Source organism: Convolutriloba macropyga, chromosome 12, assembly GCF_964194025.1.
Source record: "Convolutriloba macropyga chromosome 12, txConMacr16.3, whole genome shotgun sequence".
In the NCBI taxonomy this organism is placed as follows: Eukaryota; Metazoa; Xenacoelomorpha; order Acoela; family Convolutidae; genus Convolutriloba; species Convolutriloba macropyga.
Genome location: NC_134479.1, coordinates 34277898 through 34303983, shown reverse-complemented (window position 1 = coordinate 34303983; position 26086 = coordinate 34277898). Strand labels below are relative to the sequence as shown.

Genomic DNA, 26086 nt, shown 5'->3' with positions numbered 1-26086 from the left:
GCAGGACAAGTCCTGACGCACAATTCAAAGAATTTTCATTGACTAAACAGAAAACTAGACCTTGAACGGACTGGGAAAACCATTTAGAAAAAAATCCGATCCAAAAACTCGAAAAAACAGTAAAAATCAAAGTGAAATTGCCGCATGTGAACAAAAAACCACTAGCGAATTTTTGTTCAAACACCGTTTTCTCACTCTACTTTAAATTTAGAGCGAAAACATTTCACGCCGCAAAAGCACTCGCTTTTTCGCTCCACTTCCTGTTTCGGCGTGACCAAAATCACTACTCCAATTTGACTTCAAAAATCATGAAAATGTGTGAACAGATCTTAAAAAAAAAAGACAGCGCCCCAATACAATTCAAATTCTTTGAATTGTAAAAAAAAATAGGAGCGCTATAATAGCCGGCTGAGAAGATGAGGCGGCTATTAATAAAACATAACTGACTAACGTCGGGCCAATTGCTCTAAAAACACAATGGATTTGACTTTGGTTTTAGCTATCCGAGGCAGCCTCGGAGGGCGAGGACGAAGAAGGAGAAAAGCCGGGCAAATTCCCAGACAAAACACTCCCAACAAAACAGACACAACAGTTCAAGACAAAATAGTCCCAACTAAAGGTAGAGTCAAACATATGCACATCAATTAACAAATAAATTTTTTAAGTTATTTATATGATTGTATTTCTTTGAATAAAAATTAAGCTCAATACAACATAGTTTTTGCCAAATGTTGCATTTTGAAACAAGTTTTTGGTTTAGTCCTAATTCATATCAATTACAAAATGCATTCCAAAGCTTAGCTCAAATATTATATTTGTTAATTGTTTGTAGATTATACTTACATTTGTTTCAATATTTTATTTGGGACTATTTTGTCTGGGACTGCTTTGTCTGTTTTCTTTGGACTATTTTGTCTGGGATTGTTTTGTCTGAGAATATTTTGCAATTTTGGATTGTTTTGTCTGGGACTGTTTTGTCCGGGCACGATATTAATAAGTTATTATATAAAGAGTTATTTATTGAAGAGTTGTTAATTGCTTTATTAATTACAATGCTCGAAACAAATTAAAACACGACTCTCACTTTTTCAGATTTGAAAAGAGCACTTAGGCGCAAACGTACTCCTGTTATTGTATTAAATACCTCAGTCGACTGAAATTTATGTTCTTTACATATACAACTTAGAGAATCAAAATTAACAGTTGGTTTCCTCTGCTCAATTTTTTCTACTAAATAGATCAATATCTCGGAAAAACGTCAACTAATGGAAAATTATAACTCAAATCTCGCTTTGCTTTAGTCAAAAGTTGCAGGAGACCAACTATAACAATTTTCACTGTGACAAGTTCCTTGTGAATAGATTTTTTGATGAAGACCAGTTATCAAAACTGTGCAATATTAAAAACTGTCATTTTAACTTGAACTCGACTAGAAGTTATGTCGATTTTTTTAGAAGCTATGTCGATTTTATACATCACTACATTGCGAAAAGCATATTTGCTCGACTATATATACTCGGTACATCGAAGTTTTTCGCATGTCTTTTGAGCATACGTATTAAGATAAGCAAGCGCGAATAAGTCCGACATGCTCAAATCTTCCAAAATAGGTCGGTAGATTTCGCGTTTTACAGTTTGCAAATATCAGCGACAAGTCTAATTTACTCTGATCCTTTGATCTCGTCATACATAATGGATTGGACTTTGGTTTTAGCTATCCGAGGCAGCCTCGGAGTGCGAGGACGAAGAAGGAGAAAAGCCGGGCAAATTCCCAGACAAAATACTCCCAACAAAACAGACAAAACAGTTCAAGACAAAATAGTCCCAACTAAAGGTAGAGTCAAACATATGCACATCAATTAACAAACAAACTTTTTAAGTTATTTATATGATTGTATTTCTTTGAATAAAAATTAAGCTCAATACAACACAGTTTTTGCCAAATGTTGCATTTTGAAACACGTATTTGGTTTAGTCCTAATTCATATCAATTACAAAATGCATTCCAAAGCTTAGCTCAAAGATTATTTGTTAATTGTTTGTAGAATATACTTACATTTGTTTCAATATTTTACTTGGGACTATTTTGTCTGGGACTGCTTTGTCTGTTTTCTTTGGACTAATTTGTCTGGGATTGTTTTGTCTGAGAATATTTTGCAATTTTGGATTGTTTTGTCAGGGACTGTTTTGTCCGGGCACGATATTAATAAGTTATTACATAAAGAGTTATTTATTGAAGAGTTGTTAATTGCTTTATTAATTACAATGCTCGAAGCAAATTAAAACACGAATCTCACTTTTTCAGATTTGAAAAGAGCACTTAGGCGCAACGTACTCCTGTTAATGTATTAAATACCTCAGTCGACTGAAATTTATGTTCTTTACATATACAACTTAGAGAATCAAAATTAACAGTTGATTTCCTCTGCTCAATTTTTTCTACTAAATAGATCAATATCTCGGAAAAACGTCAACTAATGGAAAATTATAACTCAGATCTCGCTTTGCTTTAGTCAAAAGTTGCAGGAGACCAACTATAACAATTTTCACTGTGACAAGTTCTTTGTGAATAGATTTTTTGATGAAGACCAGTTATCAAAACTGTGCAATATTAAAAACTGTCATTTTAGCTTGAACTCGACTAGAAGTTATGTCAATTTTTTTAGAAGCTATGTCGATTTTATACATCACTACATTGCAAAAAGCATATTTGCTCGACTATATATACTCGGTACATCGAAGTTTTTCGCATGTCTTTTGAGCATACGTATTAAGATAAGCAAGCGCGAATAAGTCCGACATGCTCAAATCTTGCTAAATAGGTCGGTAGATTTCGCATTTTACAGTTTGCAAATATCAGCGACAAGTCTAATTTACTCTGATCCTTTGATCTCGTCACTCGTTTCCGCGCGTTTCAAGTCGGTGGCTACTACTCTTTTTGAAATTTTGCAAGGAAAAGTTTTTTCGGAAAAGTGCTTTTATGAAATTATAAAGTCGGATTAATTAATACCCCAAGCGTAAAAATTTCCAAATCGAATAATTAGTAACCAAAACGTAACAGTGAGATGACAAAGGAATGGTACAAATTGCTGCATTTATTAGCGATGCAATTTGAGGGATTAATTGCAGTGCTATTGTCGCTAGAATTCGCTGTCGAGATGAGCGACGAGGAATGGCAATCTGGTCGCTGATTTTTGTATTGTCTCTGATCTTGGGCAAATCTGCTAAAATACGAAAAACCAACGAAATGATCTTCCACAACAATTCGAAGTTATAGAGATCAAAAAAGACTGCACACGAGAAACAAGGTGGACATATGTCTTAGGGTTGCAGACTTCTCTTATAGCGGCTGCAATTTGAGAACTGTTTTCATTTACTTTACCAACCAGTATTAGAGTTTAATATTTTTGGTGATGCTAAACTAAAGAAATGAGTAATTCATTTGCTTACAGATATTGGCAGTGCAAAGGGGAAATTTTCACGTTCCTTTGAAAGACACTGGAAATGTAAACATACGCGGCAGCAGATTGCCGGAAAATACCCGCCATTGTTTACGATAGAACCGATTGGGATTGACGGAACAGAAAAATGCTGACACAAAATTGATTGTTGTACATTTTTTTTAATTTGAACCAGTTTGATTGGATTACATAGTTATGCATATTCCTGTTTCCTAAAAAGAGGACGCGTGATCTAGCATCTAGCATTTTCGGTCTTCCAAACCTTTCCAGTAACCCATCTGCAAGACCTATAAGATTCATTGGCCCCTAAAAATGACAAAAACTTTTGCAACTTTTAATGAGATGCTGCTAAAAATTCGTGATATTAATACTTTCACAACCAATTCATAGTCTTCAGAAACAGTACAGTTACCCAATTTTAAGCCTAAAAAGTTCCAATGACTCAAAAAGATCGATGAACTCTGAACATAATAACTTTCAGGAAATTTTTAAATTTTATTCAAAAATTGTAAAAATTTGTGATATTAAAATGTTCCAAACCACTCTATAGCCCCTAACAACTATGAATAAACTCTAAAAGAGGTCCTTTGGTCCGTGAGGCTGAGATACTCAAACAAGGGCAAAAAGTTTCAAAAAAGAAACCTGAAAAACATTGCAAAAATTAGTATAATTTTGAGTGTTGATGTTTGCAGAACCAGAACATATGTTCTATCAACCTTTTAAGCTTGAATTAATTGAACCCTTCCCAGCAGCTGCACAATTTTCAGCGCTTGACGGCCTTCTTGAACAACTACCAGCTAAGGGCCTGTAAAGATACTTCATGCCCTCTGATCTTTAACTGCTTATCCCGTTTTGAAAGCTCAGTCATGGAAAAAGGTATGAAAACATCTTACAAGACAGAGAAAAGGTGCAAAAACATCTTACAATTCTTTGGATAGTAAAAAAATATAGCCGTCAGAAAACCAGAAACGACTCAGAGTCGTGCAATAAGAACTTTTTCAATTAACCCTACCTTTGTAGTGGGGGGAGGCGGATGGTGTCTGTAGTTTGAATAGGTACGGAGTGTTATGGGAAAAAACTTCTCAATAACTTTTCTCACCTTGATTATTACCAGCAGTTCCTAATTTCTTTGTATTCGTACCTAAGCTACTGTTAAAGTGATTCGAAAACAGAAGTCAAGGCTCTAAAACAGAAGTCAATGTTCGGGAACAAAAGTCAAAAGTTCAAGTCAGGAACAAACTTGCGTCAGCTTAAAAAACCTGTAGAATCTCAACACTCCTCTTCGATTCGTAAAAACCTGCAAAATCTCAATACTCCTCTTCGAGTAGAAAAACGGGTAGAATATCCATACTCCTCTTAGAGTCATAAACGTAGTAGTGCGATAATAGCCTGATATGAGGGCGGCTATTAATTAAAATCAATCCATTTTTCTCGTAGCTTCGTGAAACAATACTTCGGGATTTGTGTCCTGAGTATGAAAGTTTGGATTCAAACATTTTATCTTCTCATATGATTTGAGTATATTAAATCTTTATATTAAAAATAGTGAAACACTTCGCATCTTTGACTTTCGAAAACTAAGATTTTTTGTTAACTGACAAAAAAATCAATTTTCAAATCAAACAAGTGTATATCCAACCTTTACTAAATTTACCAAACTAAAATGCTAACTAACTGCATTGTAAACTCGTCCGAATAGCGTCCAGGCAACAAAACACCATCCGACAGCCGCTCATCCTTCCTATTAGTTGGAGACAGCTCTTGAAATGGATCTGATTGGTCATTAGCATCTGCATTCTGATTGGTTGCAGCAAGTGGATTTTTCTTCAATGTAAATGGTTGAACTCTTTCCAGGAACTCGATAATGGCGATCCAGCTAAAATTTTACCTCCTCATTGAGCTTAAGTTTAAATGCAATTATTGCACTTCTATTACATTATAAACCAGCTTCCTATCAACTGTTTAAATTTCAATCAAACGTAGACGTAATTTCAATCAAACGTAAACGTCTGCATTAGAAGAAAACTTCAAACTTCATCTAATTCAATTATATTATAATTGATTGAGTTGCTGTTAATTTAAATCGCTAATCGTAACAAAATTAGAACAGCATCTATAGATAGCAATTGTTCTAATGAAGTCTAGAATTAATAGATTTACACATAAACCGGCCAACGTGGAATGAATTGCTCTCGAACGACAGCCTAGGAAAAACTTCATTTAGGGGTTGTGGCTTAGAAATTTTCTGCATGGACGCAAAGAAAATCCGACCTCAAGAGGTTCGAATCCGCGACGTCCACGATTGCCGACTACCATCTTTACCACTCAGCTATAACGGCTTTGATAATCAATCGTTCACAATCACTATTTAGCAACAAACTTATTTCGGAATGAGAGCAATTGAGATTACAAGCGTAAAAAAGTCATCTGAAAGGAATGATTGTTCTTGAAAGTTTGGCATAATTGTTACACTTTTTGCATAAGAAATAGCCGTAAGAATCCCGGGAGCAAACGTAGCTCCGGAACTTCACAAAGAAAACCGTAATTGCAGCGGAAACCATCATTTTTTTGTTTAAAACATTTTTTCTTCAGCTCATCAGATCTGATTAAAGTATTTGTAAAAATTTACACCCTGTCATAGCAAGAAAGATTTAAGCATTGATGTCATAGAAAAAAAAACCAAAACAAAAACAATTACATCAGTCAGAAACCATACAGAAAGGCTCACAAGAAAAAAAAACACTTCATTACTGAAAATTTCGAATTACTGAAAACATATCGAGTAACGTTGAGAAATAAATGGCCAAAATTTTTAAGATTGACAATGACTGATACTCAACAACTGACTTCGCTAACAAATGCAATGCATTTATTCATTACAATAGGCTTAAAAAATTAGATTTCCCCAATCAACTCTAATAAAAACACCCAAAAGACATTTCGAAAGCATAAAGATAATATTCTTAGAAACTCAACTGAATTATTTTCAAATTTAGTTCTCAACAAAACGGTAAAATGAGTTCAAACTACAGCAAAATTGAAATTCATCATGAAGAAGACGAAGGAAACAGAATAATATTCAACGGCAAAAACCATAAATTAGTACCAAGACATATCCTCAAGGAATAGAAAACAAAAAAATAACAAAATTTTTGAAAATAATTCCTTGCGGCATATTAAATGAAATTAATAGTAAATCAAAAAATAAGAAAGGTTAAAAGCAGGAAATTTTTTACAACTGAAAGAAGCAGGGCAACTAAAACTGTCTTAGAAAAAATCTAGAAAGATACAAGCTAGAATGTGGAGAATCTGAACACAAAAACAGAAACAAAACGAAAACAACTACGTAATTATTCAGAGTTAAAAATCAAATACACAAAACTTTGGAAGCAGAAAAAGAAAGGACAATCCATTATTAAGCATTCGAGGCTTCGAAAAGACATAGCATAGCCATCTTTCTGTCTAAAAAGCGAAAACAGTGTTCAAGGATTCAAAATCTTGAAAAAATTTTAAAATGTCTAAATACTATTAAAAATGCACTGACGAAAAAACTTGATAACTAAATTTTAATAACTGAACGCCAAAAATAATTCAAATGAAATTAAAATCAAAAATTAAAAATTTGATAATTATTATTTTAAATTAATATTAATATTAAACTATATTAATAACACATCCGGTAGATTGCCGGAAGATAGCCGCCGTTGACGCACTAGACGTACATCGGGACTGAAACAGAAAAAGAACAAATAAAAAAGAGCTAATTCAGCGTGCAGTTTCAGTTAGATATTAAACTTATACTTGCTTCAGCTTCTAAACTGAAGGGTATTAAGCTTAATACTAATATCAGCTAGCAATCGCTCTAATGAACTTTGATAGCCTAATGCACTATGACTTATTGAACGGGCTTTATCGGTTTATCCCGTTTCTTTTGATTTTGCTCTTTTGACATTGAACGTAATCACTACATTGCGTAATTCAATGCGTGAAAGAATTTAGAATCCATTCAGTTGAAACAGTGAGTGAGGTAAGTCAGAAGTCAAACGTGAAAATCGTGACTTAGGTAAAAAGAAACTCGTGAGCAAAAGGTAAAGCGAATTAAAAAAACATAGCAGGACAAGTCCTGACGTACAATTCAAAGAATTTTCATTGACTAAACAAAAAACTAGACCTAGAACAGACTATGAGTGGATTGGGACAACTATTTCTAAAAAAAACAGATAGAAAAATTCAAAAAAAAATCAATGCCAAAATACCGCATGTGAACAAAAAACCACTAGCGAGAAATGAAAATTTGTTTCAAACAAAAAACTAGGCATAGAATGAACTATGAATGGATTGAGAATAAGCTTTAGAAAAAAATCGATCCAAAAATTCGAAAAAAGTATAAATCAGAGTGAAATTGCCGCATGTGAACAAAAAACCACTAGCGAGAAAGCGATTGTTGTTCAAACACTGTTCTCTCACTGTACTTTAAAATTAAAGCGAAAAAATTTCACTACACAAAACCACACGATTTTTTGCTCCATTTCATGTTTCGGCGTGACCAAAATCACTACTCCAATTTGACTCGAAAATCATGAAAATGTGTGAACAGATCTTTAAAAAAGACAGGGTTTTTATTTCAATTAAAAACCCTGACGGTGCACACAGCCATTTTCCACTAAATAACTAAAACAAAAAATACCAACAATTGGACAAAAGCTACAAAAAACGGATTCGTATAAATCCAACTTTAATAAAAACGGAAATACCGCCCGTAAAAAAGCCGTTCAAAGCAAGAATCATCAAAGGTAGAAAACACTGATTTTTTCAAATATCCAAACCAAACTAACGTCGGAAAAACTGCTTTCCAACGGCTAGTGCGAGCTCTAATCATTTCAGTCGGGAGTGGGCTTCAAATTACGTCATTATAGGTTATTCTATACCCATAGAACCATTTAAAGCGCAAAAATACACCAACTCCGGCGCACTTTTCAACTAACTTTTAGAAGTAAACTGCCGCCATTTGACTTCAGCAGCTGACACTTTAGGTCACGGAAAACAAAAAAGTCAAGGGCATAAAAGTCATTCCAAAATTCAAAATCGTTAAAATAAAAATTTCATAAAAAAGACTAAGACGTTTCTAATAACTGCTTCAAACTTCATTTGCGAGCAGTTAATTAACATAGCCGGAATAGCTGCAAAAGAATAGACTTGCGTGCCGTATGATAGAGATAGAAACAGATACAGATATAAGTTGAAAAAATTATCGACGCCGCTCAAAAAGCTATGTAAAAAAACTAAACGATAAATTAATACAGCTTGTTAAAATTCATTGCGCAGAAGTCTTCATTAGGGACCCTTATTACACATATAGTTCCTTTGACCTTAAACTAATTCGAAATAAACTTAAATTTTAAAAGTGCAAAAGTCATTTTATTGAGTGAGGTTGGTCACTTATGATCAAAATCCAATCACGCAAAAAACTTTTGATAGAGAGTGAGAAATGACGTCACACGCGCAAAAGCAGTTAGTGAGAGGAAGAAGTCATTCAGAAAATTTGACTTTTCAGCTTTGAGGTGTGAACAAATGTAAAATGAAAAAATAGCGTCAGCCGACGAAACAAAAAAAACATAGCAGGACAAGTCCTGGCGTATAATTCAAACAATTTTCATTGACTAAACAAAAAACTAGACCTAGAACAGACTGAGTGGATTGGGACAACTATTTCTAAAAAAAAACAGATCGAAAAATTCAAAAAAAATCAATGTCAAAATGCCGCATGTGAACAAAAAACCACTAGCGAGAAATGAAAATTTGTTTCAAACAAAAAACTAGGCATAGAAAGAAACATGAATGGATTGAGAATACGCTTTAGAAAAAAATCGATCCAAAAATTTAAAAAAAGTAAAAATCAGAGTGAAATTGTCGCATGTGAACAAAGAACAACTAGCGAGAAAGCGAATTTTTGTTCAAACACCGTTTTCTCACTCTACTTTAAATTTAGAGCGAAAAAATTTCATGCCGCAAAACCACTCGCTTTTTCGCTCTACTTCCTGTTTCGGTGTGACCAAATTCACTACTGCAATATGAATTCAAAAATCATGAAAATAAGTGAACAGATCTTAAAAAAAGACAGCGCCCCAATACAATTCAAATTCTTTGAATACTAAAAAAACCAAGAGCGCAGCAATATAGCTCCGCTCAGCTTGCAGCTATAACAAAGAAAATAATGAAAAAGGAAACTAAAGAAAAATTGAGAAATCTGTGCCCATAAAGCACTTGAAACGCATTATTAGTATGTCACCAATTTCAGACGGTTACATATTAATGCAACATCGATCAAAAATTATTTCTACGAAAACTCAAACTACAAGCCAAACATTGGACCAAATGGACGAAAAAACGGTTATCTCTATGCGTTATTTTCTCAAAAACACTTCAAAGTCAAAAATTCATTCACTGACCGCAGCGCAAAATCAAAAACTCATACGGCAATTTTACTGACTTTCGCTTTTACGTCAAAACGACGTTTGAACTAATAGTACTTCCGGTAAACAAAACCTCAGGAAAAAGACATTTACAATAATGCCTCAAACTGCGTTCGCCGGCAATTGATAACTTAACAGAATTAATTGAAGTGACTACAATTGAATGAACCATACCATGTCTTGACTCCAGTGTTGTCGATGTCGCATCTGTTCAGAAAAGCCTCCAGAAGCCAATCGTCAAGTGACACTGAATGTTTCCTCAGAATATCTCTCACCTGATAAGCAAAAACGCAACAATCAACACAATGGCAGAGAAATCAAGACATCAGTAGAATCAGAAAATTACTTAATCAACAAGTGTAAAAATCTGCAAATTAACCCGGTTCACGTATCTAAAGCTGGGTGCACTTTGATAAAAAAAATAGGCTAATTTCAGAACGCATAAAACCACATCGCCTCTTTCAGGCAAAAAATCCCCCCCCCCCCCCCCAACTTTCATGGAGTAAAAGGCATCAATTAGGGAGCATACTCACTTTGCCTCTGTATAGAAAGGTTGTCTTGTCCAGGTCAGCATCATAGAATGCCTTTTTGATGTTCTTCAGGTTCATGTTCCTCCCTTTCTTAGATAGATGAGATACCAAAAGAGTCAACAACTCCGCATCGTGCGTGTCTATCCTTAAAACAAAATATTACCCACTAGAGTCGCGCGAATTGGTCGCAAACGACTGGCGAACGGTTGACTTCGTCAGTAGCTACCTCGGACTATGATCTTCATCTTAGAGAAACTTAAATAGCTGGGTATGTTTCATTTTACAAGAAAGACACCAAAGGTGCAAGTCAACGGCCCAAAAAAATTCAATTTGTACAAATCCGTATTAATGTCTGTTTTGTGCTACGCAGCACCGTGCATACGTCTATCGATAGCTTGCTGAGGGAAGCCCAAAAAACTTTAGACGATCTACAATTTAGCGCAGTGGGGGTATTAAGAAGGGCAAGCATTCGGGATAAGCAATTGAATGGAGTGAGGGGGAGTGAATCGGGAGGATGTTTGTGAAAAACTGCTCTTCAGACCATGATTTATTGTCTTCTCCATAATTTCGGTGATTTGCACACTTTGACTAGTAAAAATCTAAAGAGATGCTCAGCGACGTACTGGCATCCGGGCTTAACGTGTTTTACCCGAGTACAAAGAGTCGAACAAAATGAGCGAACAAAAAATCAACAGAACTAGTATACTTGGTGAATTTTTTTCGGAAAAGTAAGTCATTGCAAAAAAATAGGACTCCCGAGTCCGATTCAATCATCTCAATGGAGGTATTAGCCACTCCAATATCACGGACCAGATATCGCGTCTCTAACAAACGGTTTTTTTGTGAACAACAAACTTAATTTCGGAGTGAGAGCAATTGAAAGCACTTAGAAATCAAGAAGTGCGTGAAAAGTCAATTGAGAAGTCAAAGATTATTCTAGAAGAAAAGCGCAAAACGGTCACCCAAAAAATTTGCATAAAAAGACACACGTTTACAATAATTGCTTCTCATTCTAGAGCAATTAAACAAACTAACTTGGTATTTAACTGAGGTGTTGAAGGTTTCGGGGACAGGGAATTTTGATGACTTTGCAGAGCGGGCGATAGACCTAAATTATCCTGATGGGACTTGGCTAGCGGATGGTGTTGATAAGGCGCCGGACTGTTTCGAATGTCTGTTCTGGCTTCTGTAATTTCTTCTGTCATTGGGAACTCCTGAAATATCCCAAACTGCTATGCAACCTTAGATATAAACTATATGAGCGACTCGATTCATTCGAAATCTTTTAACGGATTTACTTCTCTTTAATAATCTTTTTATTATTTATTATATTATTATTTTATATTTATTTTCTTATATGAAAAATCCCTAACTATGAGACAAATGTAAACAAATTCAAGAGCTCAAGATCTATAAATCTATCTTTCATTTGCTGAGAACAATGTCAAAGTCTAAACCAAAATATGATGGCTACGAATCAAAATTAGATGACAACTAAAATGAATACTGACTGTATTTCAATAACTATGTCAAATGAGCTACAAATTGAGAACTTGACAACTAGATAAATGAATTTAAAAAACTCACTTCGGCTGCTTGTTCCGTCTTTTGAAAACTACCGTTTCCACAGTTATTTTCATTTGATTGATTCGGTGCAGCAGTGTGAGTTTGTCCATTTTCATGTTCCATGTTTCTGCGTGTAGTTCGCTCTTGGACCTCTCTGAATGTCTAAAAGGAAACTAATAACTAACAATAAAAAACAAAGACTAACAATAAAAACAAAGACTAACTTTCATACTACATAAAACAAAGTATGAAAAATGGAAATCTAGACATTGGAAAACTCAACAAGAGAGAAATGCGCTGGTCAAAAATATTATACTGGGCATTAATCGTTGGTATTAAAAACTCTGATTTGCACGTTAAAAAAGTATCCTAAATGATGATTTGATTTTTTCATGATTTGTACTGATGGCCAACTTCCGACTGACCAAGATTTCCTAAAGTCCCCAAGACGTCCGACTTATAATTAAATCAATTTTCAAAAAGTGTGGACATATGTGACCTTATGCTGTTAAGATCTAGAATTTGTTAATAAAAAATTATCAATCGAATTATTCAAGTCACTTTTAGGCTGGCTCTACGTTCAGATACCTACTGGAATACAATTCACCAACCTTGTCAAATATTTTGATGTAAAAATAACAAAATACAAGTTTAAATTCAAATAAAAATTCAAAATACAAATTCGCTATTCAAAATGACAATAAACTTAGAAAAAATTTAAGTTTAATCCTAACAGGAATGAGGCCACGACACACAAGTTAATTTTCAGTAATATTATTTGAATTTTTTCAGAATGTGGTCAGGACAAATTTTGGTGGCTGTTTCAACTTACAAATTCGCTATTCAAAAATTCAAAATACAAATTCGCTATTCAAAATGACAATAAACTTAGAAAAAATTTAAGTTTAATCCTAACAGGAATGAGGCCACGACACACAAGTTAATTTTCAGTAATATTATTTGAATTTTTTCAGAATGTGGTCAGGACAAATTTTGGTGGCTGTTTCAACTGTATTTTTTGCAAAGCATGCGCAATATTTGTGCGGCGCTGGTGAAAACTTTGCACAGATAATTGTGACAATCGCAAGCCAAAGCCATTCAGTTCAATTGTGATTCAATTTAAAGTGGCACATGATAATTTAATCTAAATCTCACCTTTCCTCTTGGCTAAAGAAGAAATTGAAAACAATGTCAACAGTTATTAATTAATCAAGCTAATGAAGCACACTGAAGGGTATACCACACTAGGTATAAAATATTTGCATTCGAACATCAATGTGAACACGATACACTAGTAAATACGCAAAAAAATGATTGAAATTTGAAGTCACCATTGGGACACGTAAATTATAATTTTCTTAGAGCTGAGGACATTCACTAAACCTGGTAAAATACAACAAATATTCTGAGAGAGCTGTAGAACCAAAAAAACAATTTGTAACAACAAATCAGAACGGACAAAATGGTGGCCGCCGTATTGGCCGACAGGGCGTTTAGCCGACAACCAAAAAATGAGAAATTTAGCCGACAATTTAAGTAAAATGAACAACAAAACTTATTCTGAAGCTGCGATTGGCCAATTTAAAACACTATTTCGTAAGCGGACACATATAACGCAATTTTTTCATCAACTAGTGTAATTAACGAAGGTCTATCCGTGGTCGGACCGTATTTTACCGCATCTGGCCATGCCTCGCGGGCCATGGCCATGCCTCAGCGGCCCGTGGGACTTGATATGAATCTATCACAACCGAACTACTGATTTATGGACCAATGAGACTTTTATGACCAATTGAAAAAAAAAATTATGACCAATTATGGTAAAACTGTCGGCTAAATTTCTCATTTTTTCCTTGTCGGCTAAACGCCCTGTCGGCCAATTTTCCTAGCACCGGACAAAATCCATTGTTTTTTGTTAGTAACTAAATAGATTTAAAGCGTGTAATATATACCAAAATGCGTCATTTTTATTAGCCAATCAGAATCGAGTATTTAAATTGCGTCTAATATACACAAAAAGTTCCGGAAAAGTTCGTATAACCTAATTTTAAGTAAATTATACCATGATATGTATCGAATAAGGCGGTTTTCGGCTTAATATTTTTAGGTTCTTTAGACGATTGTTGATCGATTATGAACCGATTCTGACGTCAATAACATCAGACAAAAAACCAGTAAAAGAGCACCAAAAAACCTTGCCGTCTAAACTCTCACTTGTTGCTATGATCGTCGTAATCTTAATACGTTAATAATGCTTATATACGTTGTCTTATACGTTGCTTTATAATAACGAACGAACTTATGACGTTAAATTTATGCCTTTTCTTGATGAATTGAAACTTTGGTAGACTGTTTGACCTACTTACAGCTACATTTTGGTACCGCGCCCTAAGCGGAAATTGACGTTTAGCCTAATTGTTTCATTACATTGTTTTATTAAATAGACACGGGTATAAGCCAGAAGTTAAGGACATAATACATGAATTGAGCTACTGTTATGAAAATGGAATGGCAGAGAGTCTGGGCCAGTGGAGAGTCAAGACACCCTCCAAGGATCCCAGAAATGACTTTCTAGATCACGACAAACTGAACACGATTGCAACAAGACTCGACCTGATCCTCTATAGGGATTTTAACACGTACTAAAAGTGTTTTCCGATCAAACAGAACCACAAGACTGTCACTGGCAGGAAAGACCAGACCAACTACTACCCCAAATGAATGACATTCAGGCAGAGGTCAGAGGAACGTGACTGCTTCTATGAGGTGTTAGCCAATGAGGAGCAGAATGACTGGGTCAAGGAACGCAAAGAGCTGGACCTGAACTGCACCAAAACTGTAAGACATAACTATAAATTTTGGAATAAATTCGTGCCTTAATTTATTTATCGGAGTTTAGACGGCAAGAAATCTACCCGGGATTTTTTTTCACGTTGCATTGGGTATTAAAATCAAGCAAAAAATATTGACAAATTTAGCCACTCCAAACTCTAATTTGTAAGACAACGGATTTATTGCTAATGATTTCGTGATAAACGGTCACCATTAACCCCCCACAAACAAATTTTTGAGACGCAAAACATCGATTTTGAAAATTTTTGGTCGAATTGTCAAAAATTTGTTAAAAGTGATCAAGTCGGATCGTATATCAAAAAATTACCTCTGATATAGAGAAAACCGAGAAAACATTGTGCTAAATTGTTCAATTTTTGAAAATTTTTTGTCAATTTTGATGCAATTCTAAAAACCCTAGAAAATCAATACCGAATATTGATAAACCGTATTTTCAAGCTTATAACCGTCCAGTTTACTGGATTACCGTTCCGTAATCAAGAATCTGCAAAAAATTGACCAAATCTTGAAAAAAAATTGGACAAAAGAATAAACTTTTGACAAATTTGTCAAAATTTTGATTTTTCAACTAGAAGGCTCGTCAATTGAGTGAAACTCAATACACACAGAAAATCTGTGAAAATTCACAACCTCCGGCCCACAAAAAAAAATTATTTAATTCCCAGAAATTGTTTTGTCGTTCGTTTAAGTAACGTTTCGTTAGCGTCCTTTTTTGTTCTTTCACTCGTCAATTAACCGTGTTCCGTTTTTTTTCAATAACGTCGCTCTCCCAAAACATTGCTTTTCTTTTTCTCCATCTACTTTTCCGGATCTCGCTGTAGTATGTTGTCATATATGATGAAGTATGTTGTGTTTTTGTTGTAGTATGTTGATTAAGCTAGTATGCTGGTTTGTTGTTTTGGTCTTGTTGCTTTCTAGGGTGTGACTTAAGTTTGTTCTAGAGTTACGGCTAGTTGGTTCCTGGACTTTTCCAACTTACTAATTTATTAGCATCCCTGTTGTAGTATATTAATTTTTGCTGCTGTATGTTTGCGTGTAACTGTATGATTGTTAGTTGGTTTGGTTTTTTGCCTTCTAGGGTGTGACTTAAGTTTATTCTGGAGTTACGGCTAGATTGATTCTTCACTTTTCCAGCTTTCATAGACTACAAAAGCGCTGCATATTACTTAATTTTTGCTGTAGTTTGTTTAATATTGTTGGTATGCTGATCGGTTGTTTAGGTTTGATTATTGCTGGGGTGTGACCTAAGTTTATTCTGGAGTTACGGCTAGTTAATTTCTTGTTCTTTTCATCCTTTTGTATACTATTGTTTGCCGCAATTTAGTTTGTTATTTTCATATGTCCAGCCCCATAATGACTTGTGCTAGTTTGTCTCTTGCAGTAGCATCTCTCCTTCCTAGGGTGTGACTTAAGTTTATTCTGGAGTTACGGCTAGTTTGTTCGGCTGAGTTTGTTGCTGTGGTATGCTAGCATAGTACTTCCCGACTTCCCCGCTCGCTGCTTAATCGGCTCACGCCCGTTTCTTTCCGTCTTTCAGTTTCGTTGTGCGCTACTCGCTCAACGCCTTCGTTCCGTCCGTCTCGTTCCCGTTTCCTCGCGCGTCGCTCTTTCAGCGTTTCCGTCCCGTCCGTTGCGTCGCCCGTTTCCTACACGCGTTTTCGCCAGTTCCGTTCCCTGTTGCGTTGCGCGCCGTTCGCCCGTCCTCCCCGCCTCGTTCGCTTCGTTTCCCGTTTCGTCGTGCTTCGTCCACCAGTCCTCTTTCCCCGGTTGCCTGTATTCCTGTTTAGTCTCACGTTGCTTTCAAGCACGTTAGACGCCCTCTCCACTTTGTTACTCACTTTCGCCGAGAAATTCATTACTCGGTAACTTCTTTTCTGCTCTTCGACGTCTTGATCATCAGGTCGTCGTCATTTGGGTTCGGTACAACCCTCATTCCACGTGTTTGGTTGAAAGTTACTCTACATTGATAAATTAGCCATTTCAATATCATGACCGAACATCAAGAGAAATTGAAAAAGCTCTTTAATGCAAGATCTAATCTAGAGTCTGAGTTATGCAACACCCATAAGGACATCACAGATGCCATAGATCGTCAAGACAGGAGGGTTAAAAATGAACGATTGGTTTCTAAGTTGAAGGACGTTTTCAGTAAACTGGTGCAGAAGAATGAGGAACTATTTGACTAGGCCAGTAAAGCGGAGAACCCAGATTCAATTTACCCTGTCCTTGAGCAATGGTTGGATGATGTAACTAAGAACAATAATAAATTCTTGCTTGCGGCTAGAAGCTATATTGACTCAGTTGCTCACCGAGACACCGTATGTGAGGGCGTTAACCCTCAAGGGCAGTCTAAGAGAAGTTCACGTCGAACAGCATCATCAATGTCTAGCCAGCGTAAACATGACTTTCTAATGGCAAAACTAAACATGACTTTCTAATGGCAAACTAAGAGGCCGAGAAACAAGAACAAGCTGCCATGCGCCTCGCTAAACAAAAACACGAAATTGCCATGAGAAAAAAAGGAACTTGAAATACAAATGGAGCAGATGGCACTTCAATAATTGGAGGAAGACCACCGCCAGAGTGTTGCCGCAGCTAAATTAGATGAGGCTGAATTAATGGATAATCATTCATTGTTTAGTCACCGGTCAAGTGAACTGAATTTGCTAAAAGATAGGGGATCAGATAGAAGTCAGGGACTTGTTCAGGATTGGGTAAATTCGTTTCCAGCAGGTAATTCAAGTGAGTTAAACTTTTCTCGTCCTGGTTCAGCAACCGCCGACCCTCCTGTTAAAGATACCCTTAGTTATCCTCCAGAAAACACAAGTAATGTTGCCGATAACTTACATCATCTTGAAATACTTTCTCAGTACACACGGCCAGGAGTTGCAATTTCTGTTGCCCAGCAGGAAGCTTTGTATCGGGAATATCTCGAGGCTCAACTGCAGCAATCACTCAGTGATCAAAGGGTCGAGCAGGCCCACAGTCCTTCAGGAAGTGGTAAGGTGAACCCAGTGAACCAAGTACCAGTCGACGTACAAAATGTCGCACTCTCACCACTTCAGCCACCTACGCAACCTCCCCGGCCACCGACACCCGTTATGGCACCAACGAACTCCATTTTTGTACCTAATTTTTCAACAAACCCACAAGCAAATCAGTTCTTGGGTCCGAAAAGCTCCAGTGTGCCTGGTCAATTACACATGTCGATGCCTCATGCTCCGCAACTACTGAATCCATCTCGAAGTAACATTCCACACAAAACACAAGACCCTATTGCCCATTCCCCGCATAATGTCCCTCCACTTCTAAACCCATTCGTGAACCCGCCTTCTGTATTCCCGCCTCAACAATTATATAATCCTCAGCCTCCCATGGTTCCGTCGCCCATTCCAGCGAGCGCAACAGCATACTTACCCGTCCCCAACATTCCACAAAACATTGTCCATTCACCTCAAACCCGCCTGTTACCGTGTCCTACAGCACAAAGACCTCCCCAGAACTGTAACCTTGATCTAAACTTGTGGAGTTTTCCTCAGAATAAACCCCAAGACGTAAACCAGGCGACAAATAATGCTACCGTCTATAAAAATGTTCAACCGTACCTACCCCCAAGCACAGCTAACCCCGCTAGAAACCATCCCATCTTGCAAATGAGTGCACATAATCCAAATAGCAACTACGCAGCAACTTGTAGCATCCCTGTTAACCCCATTAGTACAACTACTAACATCGCACCACCCTTTGTCACGCCGGTTATAGATCCAACATACGGGCATACTGCTCCGATACCATTGTGCTGGGGTGGCCCACCGCATCCCACGCCTCCAGCGCCAGCATCCGAAAATGCAAGTTTGATTAAGGCATTCACTGACGCCTTATCCAGCAAGAGGAATGACCCACTACCCGAATGGAATCTGTCCCAATACAATGGGGATCCCCTACAGTGGCACGAATGGTATGGTCAATTTAAAAGCGCAATTGACTCTCAGTCCTTAACTGATGATGTAAAATTGACATACCTTAAGACCCTCGTAAGAGGTAAAGCTAAAACAGCTATAGCTGAGTTCGCCTACTGCGGCGCAATGTACAAAGACGCACTGAGGACCTTAGAACGTAAATTTGGCCAACCACAGGCGGTTGTAAGTGCACATTTGGACAAACTCAACAGCTTTCCACCACTGAAGATGCACAATAGCGATAACATCATTAACTACTCGGGGTGCATTTCAAGTCTTGTCGGGGTATTTAAATCGCTGTCATGATTCGGATTTAAAGAGTGCTGCGCTTCTCAACACTGCCGTACAGAAGCTACCACCCAACATGAAGGAGTCATGGTCACTCTTCACGGTCAAAAAGCATTGGGTGAAACCTAACCTCGATTTCAACGATTGGTTGAAAGAGAAGGCCGAAGCGCACAATTTAATGAAGAATACCGCAACCAAAGCAAGGACTGAGGATACCAACAACTCAGTAACAAGATCAAAAGTTGCTTCAAAGACATTTGCTGCAAATACGCAACAGAAGAGTAACCTTAAGCCGCAACAGTGATCTCCGTCAACATCAATCTCTAGTTGCATTGTATGCAAAGGCAGCCACCGGTTGTGGGAATGCCGTGTCTTTAAGGAAAAGACCCCCACGCAGAGAGCCAAGGTCGTGGCTCAGGCAAAGCTCTGTTTCTGTTGTTTGCGTGATAAACACATGTTTAGGCAATGCCCAAGTCCCCGTAAGTGTAGGAAAGATGGTTGCAACAGCTCCCATAACACTTCATGGAGCTGAAAGGGTTTTTCCAGCTAAACCCTCAACAAACAACAACATCGATACTTCGAAGTCGAACGCAGGTACAAGTAGGCAATCTACTGCTCAACAGCAACCAAGCAAAACAACCACTTTGTCTTCCGTGACGGATGTCAAAGGCCTCCTTCAGGTCACGGAACTGAAAGTTACAAATTCTTCTGGTACTAGTACTACGGCGTTGGTTTTATGCGATACCGCTTGCAGTAACTCTTGGGTGTCCGATAGTCTCGCAGCTAGACTCGGTTTGCAGGGTACCGCATTAAAACTGACCGTCAAGGGTATAAACACGGAAGAACTCATAGACGCAAAGGTGGTTCAATTGACTGACACCTCATAAAGACCAAGACTTCGAAGCATTCACAGTGCGTCCCTACGTTTGGCAGTTCTAGATCCAGTAAGATATAGCTATGGAGAAATTGAGATGATACTTGGACAGGATGTCTACCATGCCATCCGCCCGTTAGAGTATTTTTCAGTCGACGAAAAGTGCTCACCCTGCGCTGTCCGCTTGCCCATAGGTTGGGTTTTAAGTGGCCCACTCGCCTCAAGTTCAAGTTTAGTCTCGGTGTGTTTCAAAGACAATATTGAGCAGGATTTTGAATTAGCTTGTCAGGTTAAATCTTGGTATGATATGGAATCGTACGGCGCGTTCAAGCAAGTTGACCCACGATGCGCAGCGGATGCTCGCGCGCAGGAAATACTTGAAACATCAACTTTCAATAACGGCCAAAGATACGATGTCGGTATGTTATGGGCTGATGACAACATCCAGCTCCCGAATAACTACTTTTCGTCACTGGTACAGCTCAAGTCTCTCGAAAAGCGGCTCTCGAGAGATACATCATTGAGAGAAACTTATGCTAATACCATCCGTGAAGACTTGGAAAAAGGTTACTTGATTACAGTCCCTGATGCTCACAAGGTAGAGCAGCGGTCGGATAGAGAGTGGTACCTACCACATCATCCCGTAATCAATCCGAACAAACCGGGGAAAGTGCGTAGGGTATTAAATGGTGCAGCCAAGTTCCACGGTACTTCGTTGAATAAATCTTTGCTCACTGGCCCCGACCTGCTCCAAAACCTAATCCATGTACTACTTAGGTTCCGTCAACATCAATTTGCCGTGTCCGCAGATATCGAGGGTATGTTCCTCCAAGTGGGTGTCCCTGATTGGGACCAGCCATCACTGCGTTTTTTGTGGCAGGAGGACCCCACAACAAATGTTTTAGTGTATCAATACACGCGTCATATATTCGGGGCTAAAGACTCGCCCACATGCGCTAACTATGCACTGCAACGCACGGCCCGAGACAATGTTAATCAGTACCCGGAAGCAACCAAAGCCGTCCTAGAAAACTTCTACATGGACGATTACTTGGATTCGGTGGAGTCACCTGAGAGGGCTCTCAAAAGATCGAAGGAGTTGGTACATCTTCTCCATCTAGGTGGGTTCAAGCTTACTAAGTTTGTAAGCAATGTACAAAATCTGGCTGATCGAATTGATGGGTCAACTCAGTCTGCCGAACCAAAAGTAATTGCCTCATCTAAGGAGGATTCTTCGCACGTGCTTGGGTGGAAATGGGATCACAACAATGATACTCTAGTTGTGAGTCGGGGTACCTCCAGTACAGTAACTAAGTCTTTAACACAACGCTTGGTATTGAGCCTAGTGTCTAAGGTGTTTGATCCCATCTTCCTAGTGGCACCATTTACTGTTGGTGCCCGATTGTTACTAAAGGACATCTGCCGTGTCAGCGGGCAGCACTGGGATGAAGAATTACCAAAAGACACTGTTGAAAGGTTCCTCGAATGGAGTGTAGAACTACCCAAGCTTGCAGAAATCACTATACCGAGGAGCTACTTTTCGGGAAACTTTAAACACCTGGAACTACACATGTTTGGCGATAGTTCCCAAGAGGTCTTCAGCGCTCTTGCATTTCTCCGTGCTCAAGTCAACACTTCTAGTGGGCCAAAAACAGAGCTTGCATTTAACCTGGGTAAAGCTCGTGTAGCACCTATGAAGGTGATGACAATTCCAAAGCTAGAGCTGCAAGCTGCTTTACTGGCCGCTCGGTTAAACAAGATATCTGTCGAGCCCATACTGTGCATGTCAACAAAGTTTATATGTGGACTGACAGCACTACTGTCTTGCAGTGGCTCAACTCCACAAGCAAGCAGCCAATATTTGTTGCAAACCGCGTATGCGAGATTTTAGAACACACTAGCGTTGACGAATGGAACCACGTTGCCTCAAGCGATAATCCAGCAGATGCCCGTACTCGTGGTATGTCCGCTGAGGTTTTGCAATCAAGTAGCTGGGTAAGGGGTCCAGATTTCTTAAGAACCAAGGAATTCCCGTTCGAACCAAGCATCGAAGTAGTTAAAAACATCAAACTTGGTATAGTAACTAAGGAAACTGACGAAACCAATACATCATTGGCCGCATCCGTAACCAAGTGAACTAAGGAACCACCCCCGCAACTAATTCCCTTCGATAAGTACAGTTCTTATCAGAAGTTGCTTCGAGTAACAGCATACATACTCCGGCTTTTACCCTCACATGAATGCTACCGCAATATCGATGGTAGTATAATAGATCCCACTGAGCTTGACGAAGCCGAGCGTCATCTTCAGTATCTCGTTCAAGGAGAATCTTTTACTTCCGAACGAAAAGATCTCTTCGAAAACAAATACGTTAAACGGAGTAGCCGTATTGCCCCGTTTTCACCCTTCATTGGACCAAATGGTCTAATCCGTTCGGCTGGCCGCATCAAACGGTTGGTCGAAGTTGATTTTGATGTAAAACATCATATCGTTCTCGACGCGCGCCATTCCTTCTTAAATTTGTTCCTTAGGCACTACCACGTTAAACATCATCATCAAGGTAATGATTACCTGCGAGCAAAAGTACAAGAACGTTATACCATTCTTAAATTACGTTCCTCACTACGTTCCATTAAATCTAACTGCCTTACGTGCAGGATGTTCCGCGCTGCCACTATTCAACCCATCATGGCTGACCTGCTAGTAGAAAGACTCGCATACCAGTCTCCTCCCTTCACGAATGCCGGGGTCGACTACTTCGGCCCGTTTTACGTTACTGTGCGTAGGACTACCGAGAAGAGGTGGGGTTTCCTCTTCACATGCTTAACTACTCGTGCCGTTCATGTTGCAATTGTTCCGTCCATGGACGCCAGTTCGTGTGTAATGGGAGTGGAGCGTTTTGTCTCCCGTCGAGGTACACCTGCCATTATTTGGTCAGACAATGGCACTAACTTTGTTGGCGCGGAGAAAGAACTACGCGAGAGCATCGAAAAGTGGAATACTTTCAATATTGCAGCGGAACTTGCCCATAAAGGCATTAAGTGGAGGTTCAACCCGCCCAGTGCACCACACCAAGGTGGCATCTGGGAGAGGCTGGTGCGTAGTTTTAAGAGAATACTTTACACAATCCTTGGAACACGTCGCCTCACAGATGAGGTTTTAAGTACCACTTTTTGTCTGGTCGAACATGCACTTAATTCACGTCCGTTAACGCCCGTAAGCGCCGACCCGTCCGACCTAGGCGCATTAACACCTAATCACTTTCTCCTCGGTAACCAAGCACGTAGTCTCCCGTCCATCACTGGCGTAGATGAGTTTGATCACCGTAAACGTTACGCCCGCGAGAGGTCCTACGCTAACGCTATTTGGTCTCGTTGGATCAAAGAATACGTACCGTCGCTGAACCGACGTTCTAAGTGGCAGACGCCTGCCGACCATCACCTTAAGACCGGTAATTTGGTTTGGGTAGTTGAAGAAACCAACCCGAGGGGTTACTACCCCACTGCTCGGATCACTGAACTCCGTTACGGTTCCGACAGCGTCGCACGCTCCGCCGTATTGCGCACGTCCTCCGGATCGCTCGTTCACCCGCTTGAAAAATTAGTACCCATTCTCTCAGCATCTTCTTCTGGGCCGGAGGATGTTAGTAACTAAATAGATTTAAAGCGTGTAATATATATCAAAAAGCGTCATTTTTATTAGCCAATCAGAATCGAGTATTTAAATTGCGTATAGAATTGCGTCTAATATACACAAAAAGTTCCGGAAAAGTTCGTATAACCTAATTTTAAGTAAATTATACCATGATATGTATCGAATAAGGCGGTTTTCGGCTTAATATTTTTAGGTTCTTTAGACGATTGTTGATCGATTATGAACCGATTCTGACGTCAATAACATCAGACAAAAAACCAGTAAAAGAGCACCAAAAAACCTTGCCGTCTAAACTCTCACTTGTTGCTATGATCGTCGTAATCTTAATACGTTAATAATGCTTATATACGTTGTCTTATACGTTGCTTTATAATAACGAACGAACTTATGACGTTAAATTTATGCCTTTTCTTGATGAATTGAAACTTTGGTAGACTGTTTGACCTACTTACAGCTACATTTTTTATGTAAAATGTGACAGACTAATATCCCTCAAGAACTCAATCCGATCAATATCAGATGACACGCAACAATATTTACAGCAACTATTAAAACCCTGCAGCAATTGCAGCTCAAACTTGGAAAAAGTCATTCTGAGAGTGAAAAAGCCATTTGTTGTCAAGAAAATTATGAAAGCCACTCCAGTTCGCATTTTCTGTTGATGAGTGTAAATCAAATATATACAAAAATATATAAACATAAAATTTATATATATATATATATATATATATATAAATATATATATATATATAAATATATATATATATATATATATATATATATATATATATATATATATACAAATACGAAATCGAAAATATAATAAAGCCGGCAGATTCCCAGAAAAGCTGCAAAATAGACTTACGTGCCGTTATATACAGATACAGAAATGAGTTGTAAATAAACTTATCGCGCCACGCAGAAAAACTAATGCAGAAATCTTATTCTATCGAGAAAATTTTTGGGTGCAAAAGTATTGTCAACGCAGAGGTTCAAACCCCAATCCCCGGGGTAATAATCAGAAGCATTAACCACTCAACTACCAGTCCCCTTGGTACCCTTCATCTTACATTCGACTTTGTTTTAACAACAGACATAATATATGAACTCACTCGACTCAAGTCACGCAACAAGCAAGAATGAAGCGTGAAAAAATGACAGAAAACTACAAAAAAAAACAAATATAGCACCGCAACCAACAAAAAGCGCCGCAATATAGCTCAACTCAACTTACAGCTTCAAGGCTATAATAAAAACAAAATAAGAATACAAACATAGCCGACAGATTGCCGAAAAATAGCCAACGTTGACGCGCTTGAAGCACATCGGGATTGAAACAGAAAAAAGAAGAGATAGCAATTGACAAATAAAATTTCCTAAATTTCAAAAACTGTTCTAATTCAGTGTGCAGTTTCAGTTAGATTCTAAACCTATACTTACTTCCGAAACAGTGAGTGACGTAAGTCAGATGTCAAACGTGAAAATCGTGACGAAAAACGAGATCAAAAGGTAAAGGAAAATTAAAAAAAGGAGAGAGCCCAAATTATAGCCGTTGAGAGGCTGACGGCGGCTATTAAAAATTAAACAACAACAGAACGAATTAATAGAGCATAGAAAGTTAAATTCTGAATTACCATCAAAATATATGTAAAACTCAAAGAACTGAGAACACGACAAGATAGAGATTAGCAGGATCAAGATTATCTGTAATTGGAACAAAATTTGACTTCCAATTTTAAAACTATGTCTTCAGCATAAAATAAAAAAAAACTAAAATCATTTGAACAAAATCCAAGATTAATTGAAAACGTTGATATCAATCTATGATGTTCATAACATCAAAGCAAAAACTATTGATTGGACTCTACAAGAAAGCCAACACTTTGTAAAGACAAAAATGAAATTAAAAAACCTACCTTTAAAAAACCGAATAATACAAAATAGCTACCAGATTTCCAGTAAAAAGCCGCAATAGCATTGTAGATGTGGAGTCTCAAAAAACAGTAAAAGACAGACCAAAAAAATTAGTCTTTTCATTGAACACTGAGAGGTAATATTTTGATGACGAATCTGTATGTTATTGCTGCCTCTATTAGTTGCTCTCAAATCACCTTCATTTAGAGTGACACACAATCATTTTACCTTATCTCTTTGAAATAAAGTAAACAAAAGTCAATTTCAAAGTGAGGAAGTCATTTTTGAGAGTGGGATAGGTCGTATGACCAACAACTTAATCACGCGCATGAACAGAAACTCGCTCAACTAAGAGCGAAAAATGACTACGCACGCACTTCAGTTGACATTGCATGAACGAATGAACAAAAAGCAGATTTCAAGTGGTTGTAACGTCATATGGCCGTAACAAAAATCTTGACGACAAACGTGATCAAAAGGTAAAGGAAAATTTAAAAAAAGGAGAGCGCCTAAA

At 37.9% G+C, this 26086-nt stretch overlaps 1 protein-coding gene across 1 annotated transcript in view; it reads right to left on the bottom strand.

Moving 5' to 3' along the window:
- The window catches only part of LOC142351102 (uncharacterized), a 55634-nt gene that overhangs the window by 5738 nt on the left and 23810 nt on the right, over nucleotides 1–26086 (bottom strand). The window contains exons 6-10 of the mRNA XM_075403190.1: nucleotides 12052–12192; nucleotides 11500–11678; nucleotides 10468–10609; nucleotides 10109–10209; nucleotides 5137–5337 (exon numbers count right to left, since the gene is read on the bottom strand). Coding sequence (XP_075259305.1) covers nucleotides 5137–5337; nucleotides 10109–10209; nucleotides 10468–10609; nucleotides 11500–11678; nucleotides 12052–12192 — 764 coding nt within the window. The remainder of the gene's footprint in view (nucleotides 1–5136; nucleotides 5338–10108; nucleotides 10210–10467; nucleotides 10610–11499; nucleotides 11679–12051; nucleotides 12193–26086) is intronic.